The 16,414-nt window shown below is 51.1% G+C and overlaps 1 protein-coding gene across 4 annotated transcripts in view; it reads left to right on the top strand.

Moving 5' to 3' along the window:
* CAPN1 (calpain 1) overlaps window positions 1-12,955 on the top strand; it is a 34,792-nt gene extending 21,837 nt beyond the window's left edge. For all 4 annotated transcript variants that reach the window (XM_003774173.4, XM_012552867.3, XM_031943796.1 and 1 more), the window contains 16 exons: window positions 650-733; window positions 896-981; window positions 1,543-1,617; window positions 2,327-2,487; window positions 4,453-4,631; window positions 5,592-5,603; window positions 6,640-6,851; window positions 7,037-7,076; window positions 7,421-7,486; window positions 7,581-7,638; window positions 8,260-8,324; window positions 8,814-8,882; window positions 9,221-9,299; window positions 11,142-11,258; window positions 11,545-11,603; window positions 12,008-12,955. In XM_003774173.4, coding sequence (XP_003774221.2) covers window positions 650-733; window positions 896-981; window positions 1,543-1,617; window positions 2,327-2,487; window positions 4,453-4,631; window positions 5,592-5,603; window positions 6,640-6,851; window positions 7,037-7,076; window positions 7,421-7,486; window positions 7,581-7,638; window positions 8,260-8,324; window positions 8,814-8,882; window positions 9,221-9,299; window positions 11,142-11,258; window positions 11,545-11,603; window positions 12,008-12,034 — 1,389 coding nt within the window. In that variant the 3' untranslated portion in view covers window positions 12,035-12,955. The remainder of the gene's footprint in view (window positions 1-649; window positions 734-895; window positions 982-1,542; window positions 1,618-2,326; window positions 2,488-4,452; window positions 4,632-5,591; window positions 5,604-6,639; window positions 6,852-7,036; window positions 7,077-7,420; window positions 7,487-7,580; window positions 7,639-8,259; window positions 8,325-8,813; window positions 8,883-9,220; window positions 9,300-11,141; window positions 11,259-11,544; window positions 11,604-12,007) is intronic.
* Window positions 12,956-16,414: the final 3,459 nt, after the last annotated feature.

The raw sequence follows: 16,414 nt of genomic DNA, 5'->3' as shown, positions 1-16,414 counted from the left end.
TTTCTTTAATTTCCTTACTGGGCTGAGCTCCTATCTCTCTTCCCTTCATGGGGGCGGCTCGTGGCAGGCACTTGGACGTTCATCCTGTTACTGGACCTGGCTTCTGTGTATATCTTTTACTACTCTGAGCTGCTCAGCGAGCTCCCTTGTGCATCCACACCCAGTTTCTTTGGGACGATTCAGCGTGGTCAGAATAAGTTTTCTTTGTGTCTTCAGAACGTCATTCTAGCCTTTCCCTGAGCTCTTTGAAGTCCCCAGACCCAGGGCTTGCCAAGCTGTACCCAGACCCTTCTCCTTTTCTAGCATGAATTTCAAGATGGAAACCTTTTCTCCAAGGTTCCCCTGAGTCCTAGAGTAGTAGTTCTTGGGATTTCCTCCACCTTTTGAAGGAGGAAATGACTATTAAGGTAGAGAAACAATGAGAAGCAGAGAGAAAATGTGTTGGAGAGAGAGAGCAAAGCAGGAATCCAGAAGAATGGGTTCTTCCATGAAGGCTTCTGGAGCCTAGGGAGACTGTCTAGCCCAGCCCTTGGCCTCCATCTTCCCTTCGGAGGGCAGCATCTGACCGGAGTGGGTCGGGGGTGGGATGGCCCTGGTGGGAAGGCCCTGACAGCTCTTGTGAGAGGTATCATCCCGTTGTCATATCTAGATCACCAGCGCCTTTGACATGGAAGCCGTCACCTTCAAGAAACTGGTGAAGGGCCACGCCTACTCGGTGACCGGAGCCCAGCAGGTAGCACCAAACCCTGGGAGGTCAGAGGTTGGGGGTGGAATTTCCCTGGCCCCAGAACTGGGAGCAGGGCCCCAATTCTCCCTAATGGAGACGGGCAGGCGGAGGGTGGAGGCTGGCTCAGGAGGGAAGGCCGGGCCATGCTGACTGGGACTCTGGTTACAGGTGACCCATCGGGGCCGCTCGGTGAACCTAATTCGAATGCGGAACCCGTGGGGTGAGGTGGAGTGGACGGGGCCTTGGAGTGACAAGTAAGGATGGCGCTGCCAGCTCACTAGGCCCAGTGTTCAGGGCTTCACGTGGCCATGGCGAGCCCCTTGCCAATCTCTGTCCATCACGGAGGGTTTTCTGAAATCCTTAGAAGAGATGCTCTTGCCTCATTCATTTACTCTCTCATTCATTTCTTCAGTGAATGCTTATTATGCACCTACTTTGTGCATAGCACTGAGCTGAGTATTGAAAAGAGATTTAATGTTTAGGGGAGACCTGGTCACTGCCTCCAGGAAGATAAGAAGTAGATTTCTTTCCTTCAGATTGTTATAAGCCCAACAAATGTGAACACACAAACATTTCCCTGTGGAAAGAACAGACAAAGAAGGCTTCCTGTTAAGCCATGGATCTCCCCATCCAGTTTATTTTTTAAGGCTGGCCAGGGTCACTCAGGTAATTAGGGGCTGTGATTTCAGGGGCAGCACGTGCCCAGCCGGCTCTTAGGCCTGGGGATGCAGAGACTCCTGAAGGAAAGGGTCCTGGAAAACTAGAGTGGGCTGGTTTGAGGGCCTTTCTGACTTTCTGCCCATCCCTTCTTTCAGTTCCTCTGAGTGGAGCCAGGTGGCCCCCTCTGATAGGCAACAGCTCCAGGTCAAGATGGAGGATGGGGAGTTCTGGTGAGTATAACGGGAAGAGGGGAAGCCACCTGAGCTTGGGGTCCAGGAGATCTCCTTTCTTCCCCCTTCCCCCTCCACCCCATGCACTGCCCCTTGTCCCATCCTCTCCCTCAAGCATGCTGCATTTGTCTTGAGCTCAAAGCATCATGGGAATGGAATATGGGTCACAGAATGTCAGGATTGGGAGGAACCTTAGAATATAGAAAATAGGATATTAGAAGGAACGTTAGAACACAGAATGTACAAGCTGAGAGGATCCTTTTAACATAGGATATAGAAAGTCCAGGGATTCTTAACTTTTTTTTCTTATTATGGACCCTTTGGGCAGTCTGGGAAAGCTTGTGGATGGACCTCATTTCAGAATTATTTTTTGAAATGCATAAGATAAAATATATGGGATCACAAAAGAAACCAAGAATATTGAAATATTAGAAATATTCACAGACTCCAGGTTAGGAAATCCTGATCTAAAACAACCCTAGAATTTAGAGAGGGGGAAACTGAGGTCTCAAGAAGGCAAAAGACTGGATTAGAGTCATGTGAGCAGTTAGTAGCTCTTTCTGCTCCTTCGGCCTAGGGGGAAGTGTTCCTAGACTGTCCATACCCTTTCTCCCCCAGCCTCCTGCTTTTTCCCTGTCCCCCTTCCCAGCCCATTAATAGCATCCCCTGGGGCCCTGCCCGATGCCGACTCACATCTTCTGTCCCTCAGGATGTCCTTCAGTGACTTTCTTCGGGAGTTCACCCGCCTGGAGATCTGCAACCTGACCCCAGACACCCTCAAGTCCCAAAAGTTCCGCAAATGGAACACAACCCTGTATGATGGCACCTGGAGACGTGGAAGCACAGCGGGTGGCTGCAGAAACTACCCAGGTCAGCACTGGCTGGCGGGGAGGGAGACGCCCGGAGACACTGAGGGCCAGAGAGGGGAATGGGGAGGCCCGGACGGTGACTGACTGGGACATGGTTGGGGAAGGACGCCGTGATATCTCAAAGGGAATCCTAGGCCTGCGTTTCAGAGACTGAGGGGAATTCCTGGTTCTGGCAGCTCCTGCCTTTCTAGGGTCGCAGTGTCCGAGCTGGAGGGGCCCGGTCCTCTGCTGCACAGAACTCCCCTTGGTAGCCCATGTGGCCTTTCTTTGAAAACCCCAGGAAAGGCTTATCCTCTACTTCTCTGGGCTGGGCTGCCCCTGGGGAGGAGGCTTGGCCTGCCATTAAGCCAGAGGATCTTCTGGCCTGTGCTGGCCTTCTGTCCTGGGGAGTTGAACAGCAGTCTGAGCCTTCCTCCTAAGGATGCCCTGAGATACTGATGTAGCGGGCCGGGAAGTGAGACGCCATTCCAGGCGTTGGGTCTTCCACCAAAACGCCCTTAGTGAAATAGCAGAGACTGCTTGTCAGTATAATACATTATAAAACATTATTATATTATTATTATAATATAATGGATTATTAAAAATAATAATCTAGCGACTGAAGCAAAAGGCAAACACTGCTCTTTGGATTAAAGGCAAACCTTTGAAAGAATGTCCACAAGGAGACTGAAGGCCTTTGGGAGAAAGAGAGCTGAGATAAACTCTGATGGGGATCTCCACTATTCACATCTCTGTCTAAATACCCAAGATCGGGGCCTAAGGAGTTTAATCATTTATATCAGAGAAGAATTTTGTTAGGCTAGAAGAGCTTTAAAAGGGTGCCCTTTGTAGCAAACTTGTGGGCTTTTGAGGTGTATGGATTTGGGTCTCTGATCGATAAACTTCAGAGTCCATAACCAGGACTTTTCCGCTGGCCCCGGTTTGTCACATCCTTCATCACTGCAGGAGCTGGACTCTAACAACCGGAAGTCAGCCAGTGTGTTCCCATGCGTCTTCTCAGGCCAGAGAAACATCCCCAGTGCCGTTCAAGTAGCCTGTGTAGTGCATGAGTGCCTGGTCCTTCCCTATCCTGGGTATTCTCTTCTGGGATACCAGTGTCCTCCCTCTTCCCTTCCCTTCCTTCCTCCTTTCTCTTTCTTTCCTTCCTTTCCTTCCTCACCCCCCCCTTCTCTCTCTCTCTCTTTCCCTCCCTCCTCCCCTTCTTCTTTTCCTTCCTTTTCTGTTTCTTTCTCTCTCTCTCTCTCTCTCTCTCTCTCTCTCTCTCTCTCTCTTCCCTCTTCTCTCCTTCCCCCCTTCCCTCCTTCCTTTTCTTCCCTTCCCTCCTTCCTTTTCTTCCCTTCCCTCCCTCCTTCCCTTCCTTCCATGTAAGAAGTAGGCAGGAACGAGGTAGAGAAGGTCTCCGAACACCAAACCGGATTTTAGATTTGATCCTGGAGGTGACAGGAGCCCTTGTTTCTGGAGTGAGAGATGACCCAATCCCTGCATTGCATGACTCCCTTTGACGGCTGAGTGGAGGATGGCCTGAGACTGAGGCAGGAGGAAAGGCTGTGATAGCTTGTCCGTGCCTGCCCATGCTGGGACACTTATCCGTGTTCTCTCCGATATTGGCCCCAGGGGAAGGCCGATGCTCTGAGGGCATTCCTCATTAGTCATGATCATATCATTATTACATAACAAATTATGGTTATTAATACTCTGTGGCACAGGCCATGGACCAAGCCAGGGAGTGGAACTAAGGGTCTTTGGGGCCGCAAAGGCCGTAGCATCCACTTTCTGCATTGCCAGGGGAGGAAGCTGAGGCCTGCAGAGATCAAGGGGCTTGTTCAAGATCCCAGCAGCAGGGCCAGAACTGAGATTTGCCTCCAGAGAGTCTTGCTCTGGGGCACTTGGGGGTCATAGGAGATGGGGGGCGAGTGGGAGTTTGGGGGTTTGGAGAATAGCGCCTGATTCTGTTTTGTTCTCACAGCCACCTTCTGGGTGAACCCCCAGTTTAAAATCAAGCTGGAGGAGGTGGATGATCCCTCCGAAAATTTCTGTGGTCGAGATGACGGCTGCAGCTTCCTGCTGGCGCTCATGCAGAAGAACCGGCGCCGAGAGCGGCGCTTTGGCCGGGACATGGAGACCATTGGCTTTGCGATCTATGAAGTGAGTGCGGGGGGTCGGGTGGCCTCCCTTCTGGCCCAGCTTGCCCGGCTGCTTGCCTTCTTGTGCCTGTGGTCTGGTTGGTGGCCAGGGCTGCCGTTAGGATGAGAGTTGTAGAGCCCAAGCAGTCAGGCCCGCGAAGGTCGTGGGGACCCCGTGGGGTGCCCTTGTCTGAGAAACATATGTGCATGCATGGAGTTGGGACAGAGCCAGGAGAGGACCCCCGATGTCTCTGCTCTGCTCCCTCCCCTGTGCCTCTCCCTGGCCACTGGGTCAGCCTTGGAGCTGAAATGGCTTCCTGTCTTGGGGCTGCCCTCTGAGGTCTGAGCTGGCTGACTGCATTAGAGCAGAATCGGCCTGAAGGATGTGGGATGCAGCGTCCTTGAATGTTCCCTGGACGTGGCGGCCTCGGTCCTTGGTGGCTCTCCTTGTCGGTGGCCATGGCTTGTAGGATGTGCCTCGTTCCAAGGCCCGTTTGCTGTTGCCATGGGTACAAGGGAGGATTTAGGAGAAGGGCTCCCATCTCTGCCTCGTTCTTCCCTGGATGCTGGAGCCACGTGGGCCTTCTGGGTTCTTGGGGAGGGCCACTGCTCGGGCCTGGAGGGCAGGTGAATCTTAGAGCACCACTGACCCCAGGGTGCAGAGGGATGATGGGAAGGCAGGAAAAGCATCAAGCTTTCTCATGGGTGAATGAAAGGAAACACCCCTCCCCCCATGCCTTAGGTTGGGCCCTCGGCCCCCTGGGACGATTCCGCCCCTGGCCTAGGGATAGGAGATGTGGCACCCGTGGAACCCACTCCCTCTCCTTGCACCTCCCTAAGGGTTTGTGCCGGAGCAGTCTCTGAGCGTCCTCTCTCCTTAGAACCCCGGTGTCTGTCCGTCCATCCACCGCCCCCGGCCTCCCCCCTTCTTTGGATGGGAAGCCACGGACCCTGCTCTCACTCGCCTCTTTTTCTCTTACAGGTCCCTGATCACGTAAGTGCCTCTGCCTGCCCCGGCTGGTGTTGACGGCTCGGGAGAGCCAGTGTGTCCCTGAGCTGCACTTGGGCTGGGAGGGACCAGACCGGGGCTGGCTGCCAGCCCCCGCTGCTCCTCGGGGGCATAATTAATTGTGCCCGGACCCATGATTCTGCTGGTGTTAGGAGCTCCCCAGCTCTCTGCAGTGCGAAGCCAGAACGGAGGGCTGGGGAAAAGTCCCCGTGGTGATGTGATGGGCCCTGGACTCGGGCTAGGTCTTCCTGACTCTGAGACTGACCCCTGGGCAGCCCCGGGACCCTGCTGCCTCCATTAATATTCATAATATCCCACATGTAGTGATTAGGATCAAATGGGAGACTGTATAAAGTGCTGTCCGGACCCAGGTAAATGTCAGCTGCAGTTATTGTGAACGAGAGCTCGCGTTTGTGCAGGGGTGCTCCTGCACGATCTCACGTGATCCTCACAATCCCCTTATGAGGCAGTGTGTCATTCCTGTAACTACTAGGAAAACTGAGGCTGAGAGGGAGTATGTGTTGGAGGCAAGATTTGGACTGGTTCTTCCGGGTTCTGTCCACTTCGCTGCCCATCCTTCTAACACCTGAAGGCTGGCAAAGCACTTTCTTCCTAGCATCTCTGAGGGAAGTTGTGCCGGTATTATTTTCCCCATTGTACAGAAGAGGAAAACTGAGATCCAGATTGGAAAAATGACTGGGCCCCAAGTCAAATGTCGGGGCAGGACCTTTGCTTTAAGCCCGGGACCCTGTATGCTGTATTACAGGAATGATACTATGGCTAGGGAGAAGGATGGGGTCAAAATTCTCCTCTGCATTGTGCTTTATGACCTTAGTGTGCTTCTGCCCTCTGTCCCTCTATTCCCTGGGAGAATGATACCATTTCCTGCCCAGGGCTTTGTGGGTGTGGACCCTGCCCTCCACCGGTTCTCCGTAGCTCCCAATGACTTAGGAATGTCTTTGGGTATTGCTGTGGTCAAACCATTGGCCCCCCCACCCACTCCGCCTTTCCTTGTTGGCAGTTGGTGGGCCAGCCTTCTGTGCACCTGAAGCGGGACTTCTTCCTGTCGCACTCGTCCCTGGCCCGCTCGGAGCAGTTCGTCAACCTGCGGGAGGTCAGCTCGCGCATCTGCCTGCCTCCCGGGGAGTACATCGTGGTGCCCTCCACCTTTGAGCCAAACAAGGAGGGGGACTTTGTGCTGCGCTTCTTCTCTGAGAAGAAGGCCGGGACGGAGTGAGTAGCCGAGAAGGTGGAAGTGGGCCTTTCCCCTCCCCAGCTCAGTCCCCGGCTCCCCCGGCTGTCCCTGTTTGGGTGCCTCGATCTCCCCCCCCCCACTGCCTCTGCTCCCCAGGTCTCTGGGGACTTCCATGCCCTTCTCACTGACCAGTGTCTCTATGTGTGTGTGTCCCTTTTTCCAGGGAGCTGGATGACAAGATTGAAGCTGACCTGCCCGATGAGGTAGGCGGCTCTTCTCTGGGTGGGGTTGGTGGGTGGAAGCCACGTTCCTTTCTCCCCTCTATCAGGTAGCATTGTGCTGGGGAATTGGAGCTGCTTCCAATCCTGGCTTTGCCACTAGCTAGCTTGTGGGACTCCAGGCTAGCCCTCTCCTTTTTGGGCTTCCTTTTCCTTTGGGATAAGGCCATCTTTAAGGGTTTGGAGTCGTGGAGGCCGCCCTGACACCCTAACCCCTCAGCCCCTCTGTGCTTTCTAGGGAAGAGTGCACTTAGCTTAGGGTGGGTGCACACTGGGAGGTGAAGGACTCTGGCTGCTTACCCTCCTCCCCTCCCCCTTGTTTATCACAGAAAGTGCTTTCCGAAGAAGAGATCGATAGCACCTTCAAGGATCTTTTTAAGCAGTTGGCTGGGGAGGTGAGTGGACCTTTGGAAGAGATTGGGGAGGTGGGAGAGGGACCCAGCTCCCCTGCGGTCCACCTCATCCTCTTCTCCACCCCTTTCTCACCAGGACGAGGAGATCAGCGTCAAGGAACTGCAGACCATCCTGAACAAAATCATCAGCAAACGTGAGTGTCCCCGATGAACCCTCAGACCCGGAATCCTCCTATCTTCCTCTTCCTCCTCCTTCCCCAGAGCAGGGACTTGAGGGGGGAAGACTGTGCGTGCACAATGAGAGCTCTTATTTATGACGATTTGTTGAGTAATTCAAGGCAAAGTTCATTGACTAATACCTGGCTTTGAAGTCCAAAGCTTTGGAAGCCCTGATCTGAGTCATCTTAACTTTAGGACCATGGACAGCTCCCCCCGTTTCTTCCTCTATAAAACAAATGGATGAAAGTTGCTTAGGTTCTTCCTTTGTGCTAAACCTAGCAATACCTGCCCGTTCACCAGTACTACTTGACACTAACTTATCTGGGATATACGGTATCTGCCCCATAGAAGCTGCTTGGGGGCCCGCTCTCTTTCCTTTTTATCTTTGAATCCACAGTGCCTAGCACATAGTAGGAACTTTACAAAAGCTTGCTAATCAATGAATGAAGAATGGTTAGTTGCCTTTAAAAATCCTTGGATCCCATCAGAATAACTCCCAGGGGCCATTGTCCCCCCTGCCTTGTTTTCCCAGGATTCTTCTCTCTCTGCCTTCCCCATCCCACTCTCAAACACCTCCCTTCCTTCTCCCTTCACAGACAAAGATCTCCGGACCGATGGCTTCAGTAAGGAGTCGTGCCGAAGTATGGTGAATCTCATGGATGTATCCTTTGGAGTGGGGACAGAGGGTTGCAGGGGAGACCGACTCCCCCCTAGCCAGTGGCAGGGAGGTTTAGATGTGGCTTTGGGGAGGCTAGTCTAGGCATGATAGGGGAGAGGTTTAGATGGAGTGGGCTGGGAATGGAGTCTGGTTCAAAGAGTTTTTTTTATGACCCTGCTTTCCTATCCTCTTTCCTCTTTTCTCTCATCTCCCCTTCTCCAGAAGGGGCAGTGTAGCACACTGGGAAGAACATGGCATTGGGAACCAGAGGACCTGGGTTCAAGTTCAGCCCCTGTCATTTATTTTCTATGTGAACTTGAACAAATCAGTTGGCTTCTTTGGGTTTTGGTTTTCTCATCTTTAAAACTATGTGGCCAACTTAGATGCTTGTGAAGGTCCTTGAACCTGTGAACCCTCTGCCCCCATCCCCTCCCTGCTTTGGGCATTTTCCTCATGCAAACCTTTGTAGTTTCTCTCTTAACTCTGGTCCAGCGGGACGGCAATGGGAAACTGGGGCTGGTGGAGTTTAACATCCTCTGGAACCGAATCAAAAATTACCTGGTAAGGAAATCAGTGTCCTTGTTCTTCTGGCTCCTCAGGCCCTGGGGTGCTGGAGCTCTAAGCTGGCTATTTAAGATTTGCTGACTAGCTGGCAGGAGGGGGTGGGCCCACTCTTATCTGGTTGTTCTCCAAGATCAGAAGAACCCCTGGTATCCAGTTCTGTAGTTTCGCTACGCCCAATTTCCCCCAACCCTGACATCAAAACATCCAGGCCAGAAGAGGTGGTTCTCCCCTCTTCCATTGCATCCTCAGTACCTCTCCCGGCAAATTGGGGGAGGTCCTAGAGGCCCCTGGGGGAAGATGGATGGATTAACCTTTTCCTTTTCTTCTCTCTCTAGAGCATCTTTCGAAAGTATGACCTAGACAAGTCGGGCAGCATGAGTTCCTACGAGATGCGGATGGCTCTTGAGGCAGCAGGTGAAATCCCAATCTTATGGGGAAGGAATTGCCCACAGCTGGGGGTGGGGTGGCCTGTTGATGATGGTAATGCTCAGGGGATGGCCTCTTGCTCCTCAGAGCGCACAGGTCCAACAATAGAGTGAACTGAGGCCCACAGAAGAGGGTGGCTTTCCCAAAGTTATTCAACTTAGAAGCAAAGACCTTGGAACTGAGTCTGTGTTGCCACCAACTCCTCTACTTCCAGGGTTCCCTGAGGAGTCTCCTGCCCGCTCCCATAACTGAGTCTCTCCAGGGATCCCTTTTTGTATTAACTATTTCTAGGCCAAGGGCGCTCCATCTGTCCCTGACTCCCAGCAAGTTGAATTTATTGGAGAAACTCCGTGTTTAATTCACAGAGATTCTGGAGTTGGGAGAGCTGAGGTGGAGTTACCTAATTATTTAATTATTGGCAAAGACAAGTCCAGTGCCGTCTCCCTTATACCAGTAGTAGTCAAAGATGGTCTGGGGACCCCTGTGGGTGTTCCACATCCTTTCAGGGATCCATGGATTTAAAACCTCTTTCTTAACACTAATATGCTTTTATTTGTAATAGCAATATTCGCTATTAACAACTATTCGCTATCAAGGATATTAACACTAATATGCTTTTATTTGTAATAGCGAATATTGCTCTTGTAAAGGTGAACCTTGATGGATTTAACTCATAGCCAAAAGCTTGAGGGGAGGGGAGGGGAAGAGATTCTCAGTAATTTTTAACAATACAAATGGGTCCTGAGACCAAAGAGTTTGAGAACAATAGCCCTTGATCATTCAGCAAAGGAAACTGAAAGGCATGGTCAGACAGCAGACCCAGGAGAGAACATGCATCAAAAGATGAGGCAGGAGGGGGTGGTCATTTAACTGTGTTAAAACCTACCCAGAGGTCAAGTTGTTCTTTGTCCTTCACTGTCCTCTTGGATAGTGTTAAAAACTACCCAGAGGTCAAGTTGTTCTTTGTCCTTCATTCCCCAAGAGGACCCTGACATCAGGGGTGTGATGTTATGACATCCAAGTGAGTTGGAGTCCCCAGTTTCACTTTCTTCTCTGGACCTATTTCTGTTCAGTGGCAAGATGTAGGTCAGGATGACTGGAGATGGGCCCAGATGAAGTGGGAGACCTTGGCCTTTTAAGTTAAGGTTTTTAAGAGGTTTCTGTTTAACTGAAACAATGCCCGATCAGTGATTAAGGTTAGGTAAGAAATGAGGCAAAGAATGGCTTCTCTTACTTAAGTCAATCTGGCAGAGGAAGACCTTCAAGGTTTCTGGTCAAAACTGAAACATTTGCTATTTACATAATTCACTGAGCAAATCAGGGCCCAAACCATGACCAAGTGGGGCTTGTCCTGGGATCCGTTGTTGACTAAGAAGTCAAGAATGAAAGAATGAAAAAAAGCCTCATTAGATTTAGTAATTAAGAGATTGCTGGTTATCCTGGAGAGAGCCCTTAGTGCAAAGAAGTGAGTAGGAGGAGCATAGGTGGGGTGGGAAGAGTATAAGTAGAGATAAGGAAGATAAAGAAATGTAGATGGCTTTTCTTCAGGATTTACCTGTGAAAGGAAAGAGAGCTCTGGGGGGGGGGGGCGGGGGGAAGTGAGTTTTAGAGAGGAGTTTTTTAAGATGGAACAACTTGGGCTTCAGGAATGAGAGCAGAACATAAGTGATCCAACAGAAAATGAGAACATTATGGCATTTGAAGGGGTAGAGCACTGGTGACTAGTTTGAGCAAATTTAAATTGGTTTCCAATTGGACCAGTATAAATAAGCCATCAGACTTGGCCACAGGGCTGATTTTTTTTTTTTTTTTCTTTTCTTCCTGGACCAGGGTACAAGTTGAATAAGAAGCTGCATGGACTAATCATAACTCGCTACTCAGAGGCTGACCTGAACTTGAACTTTGACAGCTTTGTGTGCTGTCTCGTGCGGCTGGAGACCATGTTCCGTGAGTACTGCTCTCCCTTCCTTCCCTTTCTTGAGTGCTCTGGGAAAGTTTGCTTCTTGTGTCTGTCTGGCAGAGGGAACTTCCTTCCCTTTCTTGTGTCTATTCTCCCACAGACCTCCCGCATACAATAAAGGGAGACATGGGCACGTGCACACAGACATATGTGTGCTTGTGTGGTATTTGTATGTATATGTCAGAAAAGGGGGAGCCTGTTCTCTGGCTGGGAGGAACACACTCTGACTTGGGCCTGCTTGCCTCATCTCTTTTTTTCCTTGTACTTTCACAGGATTTTTCCAGGCCCTGGACACAGACAAAGATGGAATTGTGAATTTTGACTTATTTAGGGTAATGGCTTCATCTTCCCTTTTTCTCCTTTTCTCTTGGGAACTGGGTAGCTGATGGGGTTTGTGGGAGAAGAGAAACATTTGGCTCAGGACTCTGGAGGGTTCAGGGTGGGATACTTGGTGCTAAAATGAAAGGGAGAGCTGGAGAACTGGGTAGTTGATGGGGATTTGTGGGAGAAGAGAAACATTTGGCTCAGGAGGCTTCAGGGCAAGTTACCGGTGCTGAAATGGAAAGGAGAGCTGGGACCCAGGATACCTGACTCCTAGGAGCACAGCTGAGTTGATTTGGGAGACAGGATGGCCAGGGTTTGAGAGGGAGGGAGAGCTGGAGAATACTCCCATCTCTCCCCTCTCCTTTCCAGATTCTTTTCTCTGTGCTGACTTTCTCTTTCTCCCTCTTTCCAGTGGTTACAGTTGACCATGTTTGCGTGAAGTGGATGGGGCAGGCTTCCACCTCTCTCTGCACTGATCCCAGTCCCCTCTTCTGTCTGCCACATGACCCCAGCTTCAAGTGCCTTCTCAGGAGAGATGGGAAGCTGCCCTTCCTCCTGCCTCCCTCCCCTCTGAGCTGCCACGGATATCCTCCACTAGATAGGAGCACGCCTTCCTCACTTGTGCCTAAGACACAGACCTGGTAGGCCCTCCGGAAGGTGGGGAAGGAGTCCCAAGGACTCCAGCCTTGAGTCTACTCAATCCTTCAGCATGGAAGCCAGGAATGCTGCTTGATCCTGTGCCAACCTTGGGACAGGGGTCACGGGGCAAGCTGGGACGGTCCCCGCCAGAGGCCACCGCCCACATAGCCCTCTTCACCGACCTGCCCACCTGATGCCCACCAGAGATTGAGGCTGCCTTCTAATATTGCTTCCAAGAAACCCCTCGGAGAGTATGGGCCAGAAGACCCTGCCCTGGACTGTGGATGGACACTCACCTGCCCCTAGTCCGGCCTCCCTTTCGATCTTACACCCTCCCCACCGGTTCCCTTTGCCCCATCCCTTCCCGGCCTGGTCCTTTGAGGAGTCCCTGTGCTGGGTTCCTGGAAACCATCAGGACCTTCACATTGAGAAAGCCCCACTTTGGGGTGACCGCCAGCCCCTGCCTCACTTGGGCCCTGTCCGGCTCCCTCGAGCTCTCTGAAGGCTGCTGCATATCCTGGGAGGGCCAACCTCTTTTTTGTTCCTGCTAGTTTTTTTTATACTTGGTGATTGTACGGGGATCTCTTTAGGGATTGGGTTTATGGTTGTGGGGCCATCTGAGGAGATATACCTAGGCTAAAGGTGGTAGATGTTTTCTTGTAGAACCCAACCAACCATTCTCATGCCAAAGAACCCCAAATAAAACAGAAAAAACCCCGAGTCCTGTCCTCTTCCAGAGTTTATTGTGGTTTGCCTATGAGAAAAACACCCACTTGTTGCTTCATAACACCCGAGAAGCATGTGTTAAGCACCTGCTGTTTACCAGGCACTATATTACAGAGGAAAACTTGAACCAGCTCCTGTTCTAACATTCTACTTCAGGACACAGATAAAACAAGACAATGTATTCAAATTAATTTGGGTGCGGTGGTGAATCTGGGCTGGATTCTTGTAGGAAGTGACCCCTCTGTTCTGCTCTGGAACAAGATAGGGATCCTGCCTGGTGGAGGTGAGCAGGGGAAAGCACGCCAGACTCGGCGGGAGGGGCAAGCCTCCTTAAGACCTTAAGATGAAATATCAGATATGAGGAATGGCAAATGAGCTTGATTGGCCGGACCATCAAGTAGTACTTGGGGAAGTGTTTGTGTAAGTTCAGTTATAGCCAGAAGGACTGTTTTTATTTTTTTTTTCCTGAGGCAATTGGGGTTAAATGACTTGCCTAGGGTCACACCCTTGGCAGAAAGTGTTATATAAGACTGGTTTTAACTCCAAACAGGAGTTTGTCTTTTACGTTTGAAGCCATGAGGACCACTGGGACTTTTTGAGCAGGGGAACAAGACCAGCTCTGTGCTTTAGGAATATGTTTGGTTTGGTGAGGGAATAAGCTGGAGGAACAGTCGGGAAGATAAATAGGCAAATCACTCCTATTTGCCTTAATTTCCTCATCTGTAAAAAGAGCTGGAGAGAGAAATGATAAACAACTCCAATATCTTTGCCAAGAAAACCCTTTGTAGGTCATGAAGAGCTGGACATGGTTGAAAAATGATTTAATTTGGAGAGTGGTTTGAGGGGAGATCCTGGAGGATCCCTTAGCCTATTGCAGGGCCTAGAGCTAAAATGAAGAGCACTGGGCAGGGGGGAAGGGGAGGAGTGGCGCTGCCCTCCCCAGGCAGGGAAAAAGGGCCAAGATGGTGCCGAGATGGTGTCTGGGATGCCCAGAAGGGCAGAAGAAGGACATTAGTAGAACTGCCCCAGTGTGGGATGGACTTCCTCTGGAGGGGGTAGGCTCTCCTTCCCAGAAAGCTGCTGGCACTTGGGATCCTAGAAAGGCAATTCCTTTTAGATCTGGGCTAGGCTAAGGGCACATTGAGGTTCCGTCCAGCTGTTAAGATGCTGGGACTCTAGGAGGGGATTATGGGAAAGGGGATCTGGCTCTGGGAAAGGAAAGAAACTTGTCCATCAGCATCTAGGCCTGGGGCCATCTTCCAGGGGCTGGCTGCCTAAAAGGAAGATGGGATATGGCTGGAGAGCCGGGGTAGCAAAGCCAGCTGTCCTGGGCCATCTGTCACAGAGTTAAGGCCTGACTTGGGTCTGAGGGAATGGGCTTTCTTGGGCCTTTTTCCCACCCGCATCTAGCTCAGCTCCTCCCTGGGATTGCTGCTCTCTCTTCTGGTCAAAGGTGTCATCTGGGGCTTCCAACTTTGGGCTGTACACGCAGTCCCTTTGCTCCAGTTTCCAGCAGTCTCCACCCCATTTGCAGGCCTGAATGTTTCAGCCCTCCCAGGCAGTCCCTGACACCCAAGCCTCCAGCTGGCACATCTCTGATCCCCCCCAGGGTTTCCTTGGGTACAGCTACTTCTTTCATGCCATGTTCTGGGTGAAGGAGGCTGCTCTGGCACCTCCTCACACACCTGCTGCTTACATAAGTTCTGTCCCTCCCGGGGCCCAGTGGTTTGTACCCAGAGATAAGCACTGCCCTGCCTTGTGAGCTATTAATGCTCTGGAAACTAGGCTTATCACAGAGCACGGAGACCACAGGCTTATCATGGAGCACAGAGACCACAGGGAGCATGGTCCTGACAACCAATTTAAATAGATAGTTGAGACCTTGAATTTTGAAAGTGAAACCCTGTTCTAGGACCCATTCACCCCACATGACATATCCTAGGGATTCTGTTCTTGTAGGGCCTTTAAGGGCTTTCTGGTGGGCTCACAACTAGGGTAGGGTGGCTGGGCCTTTGACCCAGGTACCAACATGGGGATTGTTTCCTACAATCAAAAGGAAGCCATTCTTCTATCTCATAGTTCTTTATTGTATGTGTCATTATACGACTCTGTTCCTTCCCTCAGTTTCTGACCCTTCACGCCCTGGCCAGTACCACGGTGCCCCAATGCATGGGAGGTAATTGTACTCCCCATTGGACTATCCCTTGCATATGCTGTATCCTTCAATTTGTTCCAGATGAAAGCATTCTGGCTTCTGGACAGGGTCTATACGAGTGATTTGAGGGAGCCCCAGAAAATAGGATTTCACTGCAAAGATCTTTGATCTTGAGTCTCTTTTGGGGGGGTGGAAAGACTTTTTTTTTTTTTTTTTTTTTTTTTAGTATACCTTGCAATGGAGTCTTTGCTGAAGACTCAAAAGGGTTGGTATCAGTGACCGCTGCTTTCTATCTGTGGGATCTTGGAGGGGGGGGGTTGGAGGGGTCCATTTCTCAGCCTCAGTTTCCATATTGGTCAAATATGGACAATGATCCCTATGGGCCCTACCCACCATTCAAGGCTCCTGCATAGACCAGCTGAGATCCTGGATGAAAAGACTTCAGCTTCGAAGTCCTAGAAGCATCTTTAGCATCAGTATCTGGGAGGAAGCAGCAGACGTCAACTTTGGGCCACCCTCGTCTTGAGTCTCCTCCGGTCATCAAAGGATTCTGGGTACAGAGTGAGGCACCCACCCATTTTGTAGATGAGGCAAGGGGAGGCCCGAGAACAAAAGCGGATTGTCTCACAACTGAATTGGGCGCCGAGAACTGAATCCTGGGTCTCTTAGTGGAGACTTCTGAACAGGAAGGTGGAAGCCAAAGTTTTTCCTCCCAGCCCATTCTAAAGTGTCCCTGGCTTGTGAGTAAGAACATGTTTCCTCAACAACCCTGTGAGGGAGCTGACACAATTATCCCCATTTTCCAGATGAGATTGAGCTTCGATAGGTTGAGATCTCAATACAGAGACGGCCTACAACTCCAGGTCCTGGCTTCCTGTGCCAGGCTCGGAGGGTGAGCCAATTTGAGCTTGTTGGTCTCATAGTCTAGGAGTCTGGAGAGCAGCCTGCATTATGGAAAGAGTCGGAGGAGCTGGATCCAGATCCCTGCCCCACTGTCCACTCTCCTCAGTCTCTTTATCTCTCTTTTTCTCTTCTCTCTCTGTCTGTCTCTCTCTCTGTCTCTCTCTGCCTGTCTCTCTGTCTCTGTCTCTCTCTCCTCTCCCTCTCTCTCTCCCCTCTCCCTGTCTCTCTCCCTCCCTTCTTTTTCTCTCTCCTTTGTCCCTCCTTCTCTGTCTGTCTCTGTCTTTGTCTCTGTCTCTCTCTGTTTCTCCCTGTCTCCCTGTCTCTCTCCTTCCCTTCTTTCTCTCTCTCCTTTGTCCCTCCTTCTCTGGCTCTGTCTTTGTCTCTGTCTCTCTGTCT

Source organism: Sarcophilus harrisii, chromosome 6, assembly GCF_902635505.1.
Source record: "Sarcophilus harrisii chromosome 6, mSarHar1.11, whole genome shotgun sequence".
In the NCBI taxonomy this organism is placed as follows: Eukaryota; Metazoa; Chordata; class Mammalia; order Dasyuromorphia; family Dasyuridae; genus Sarcophilus; species Sarcophilus harrisii.
Note: the sequence above shows the minus strand (reverse complement) of the source record. Positions and strands in the feature narration are given on the sequence as shown.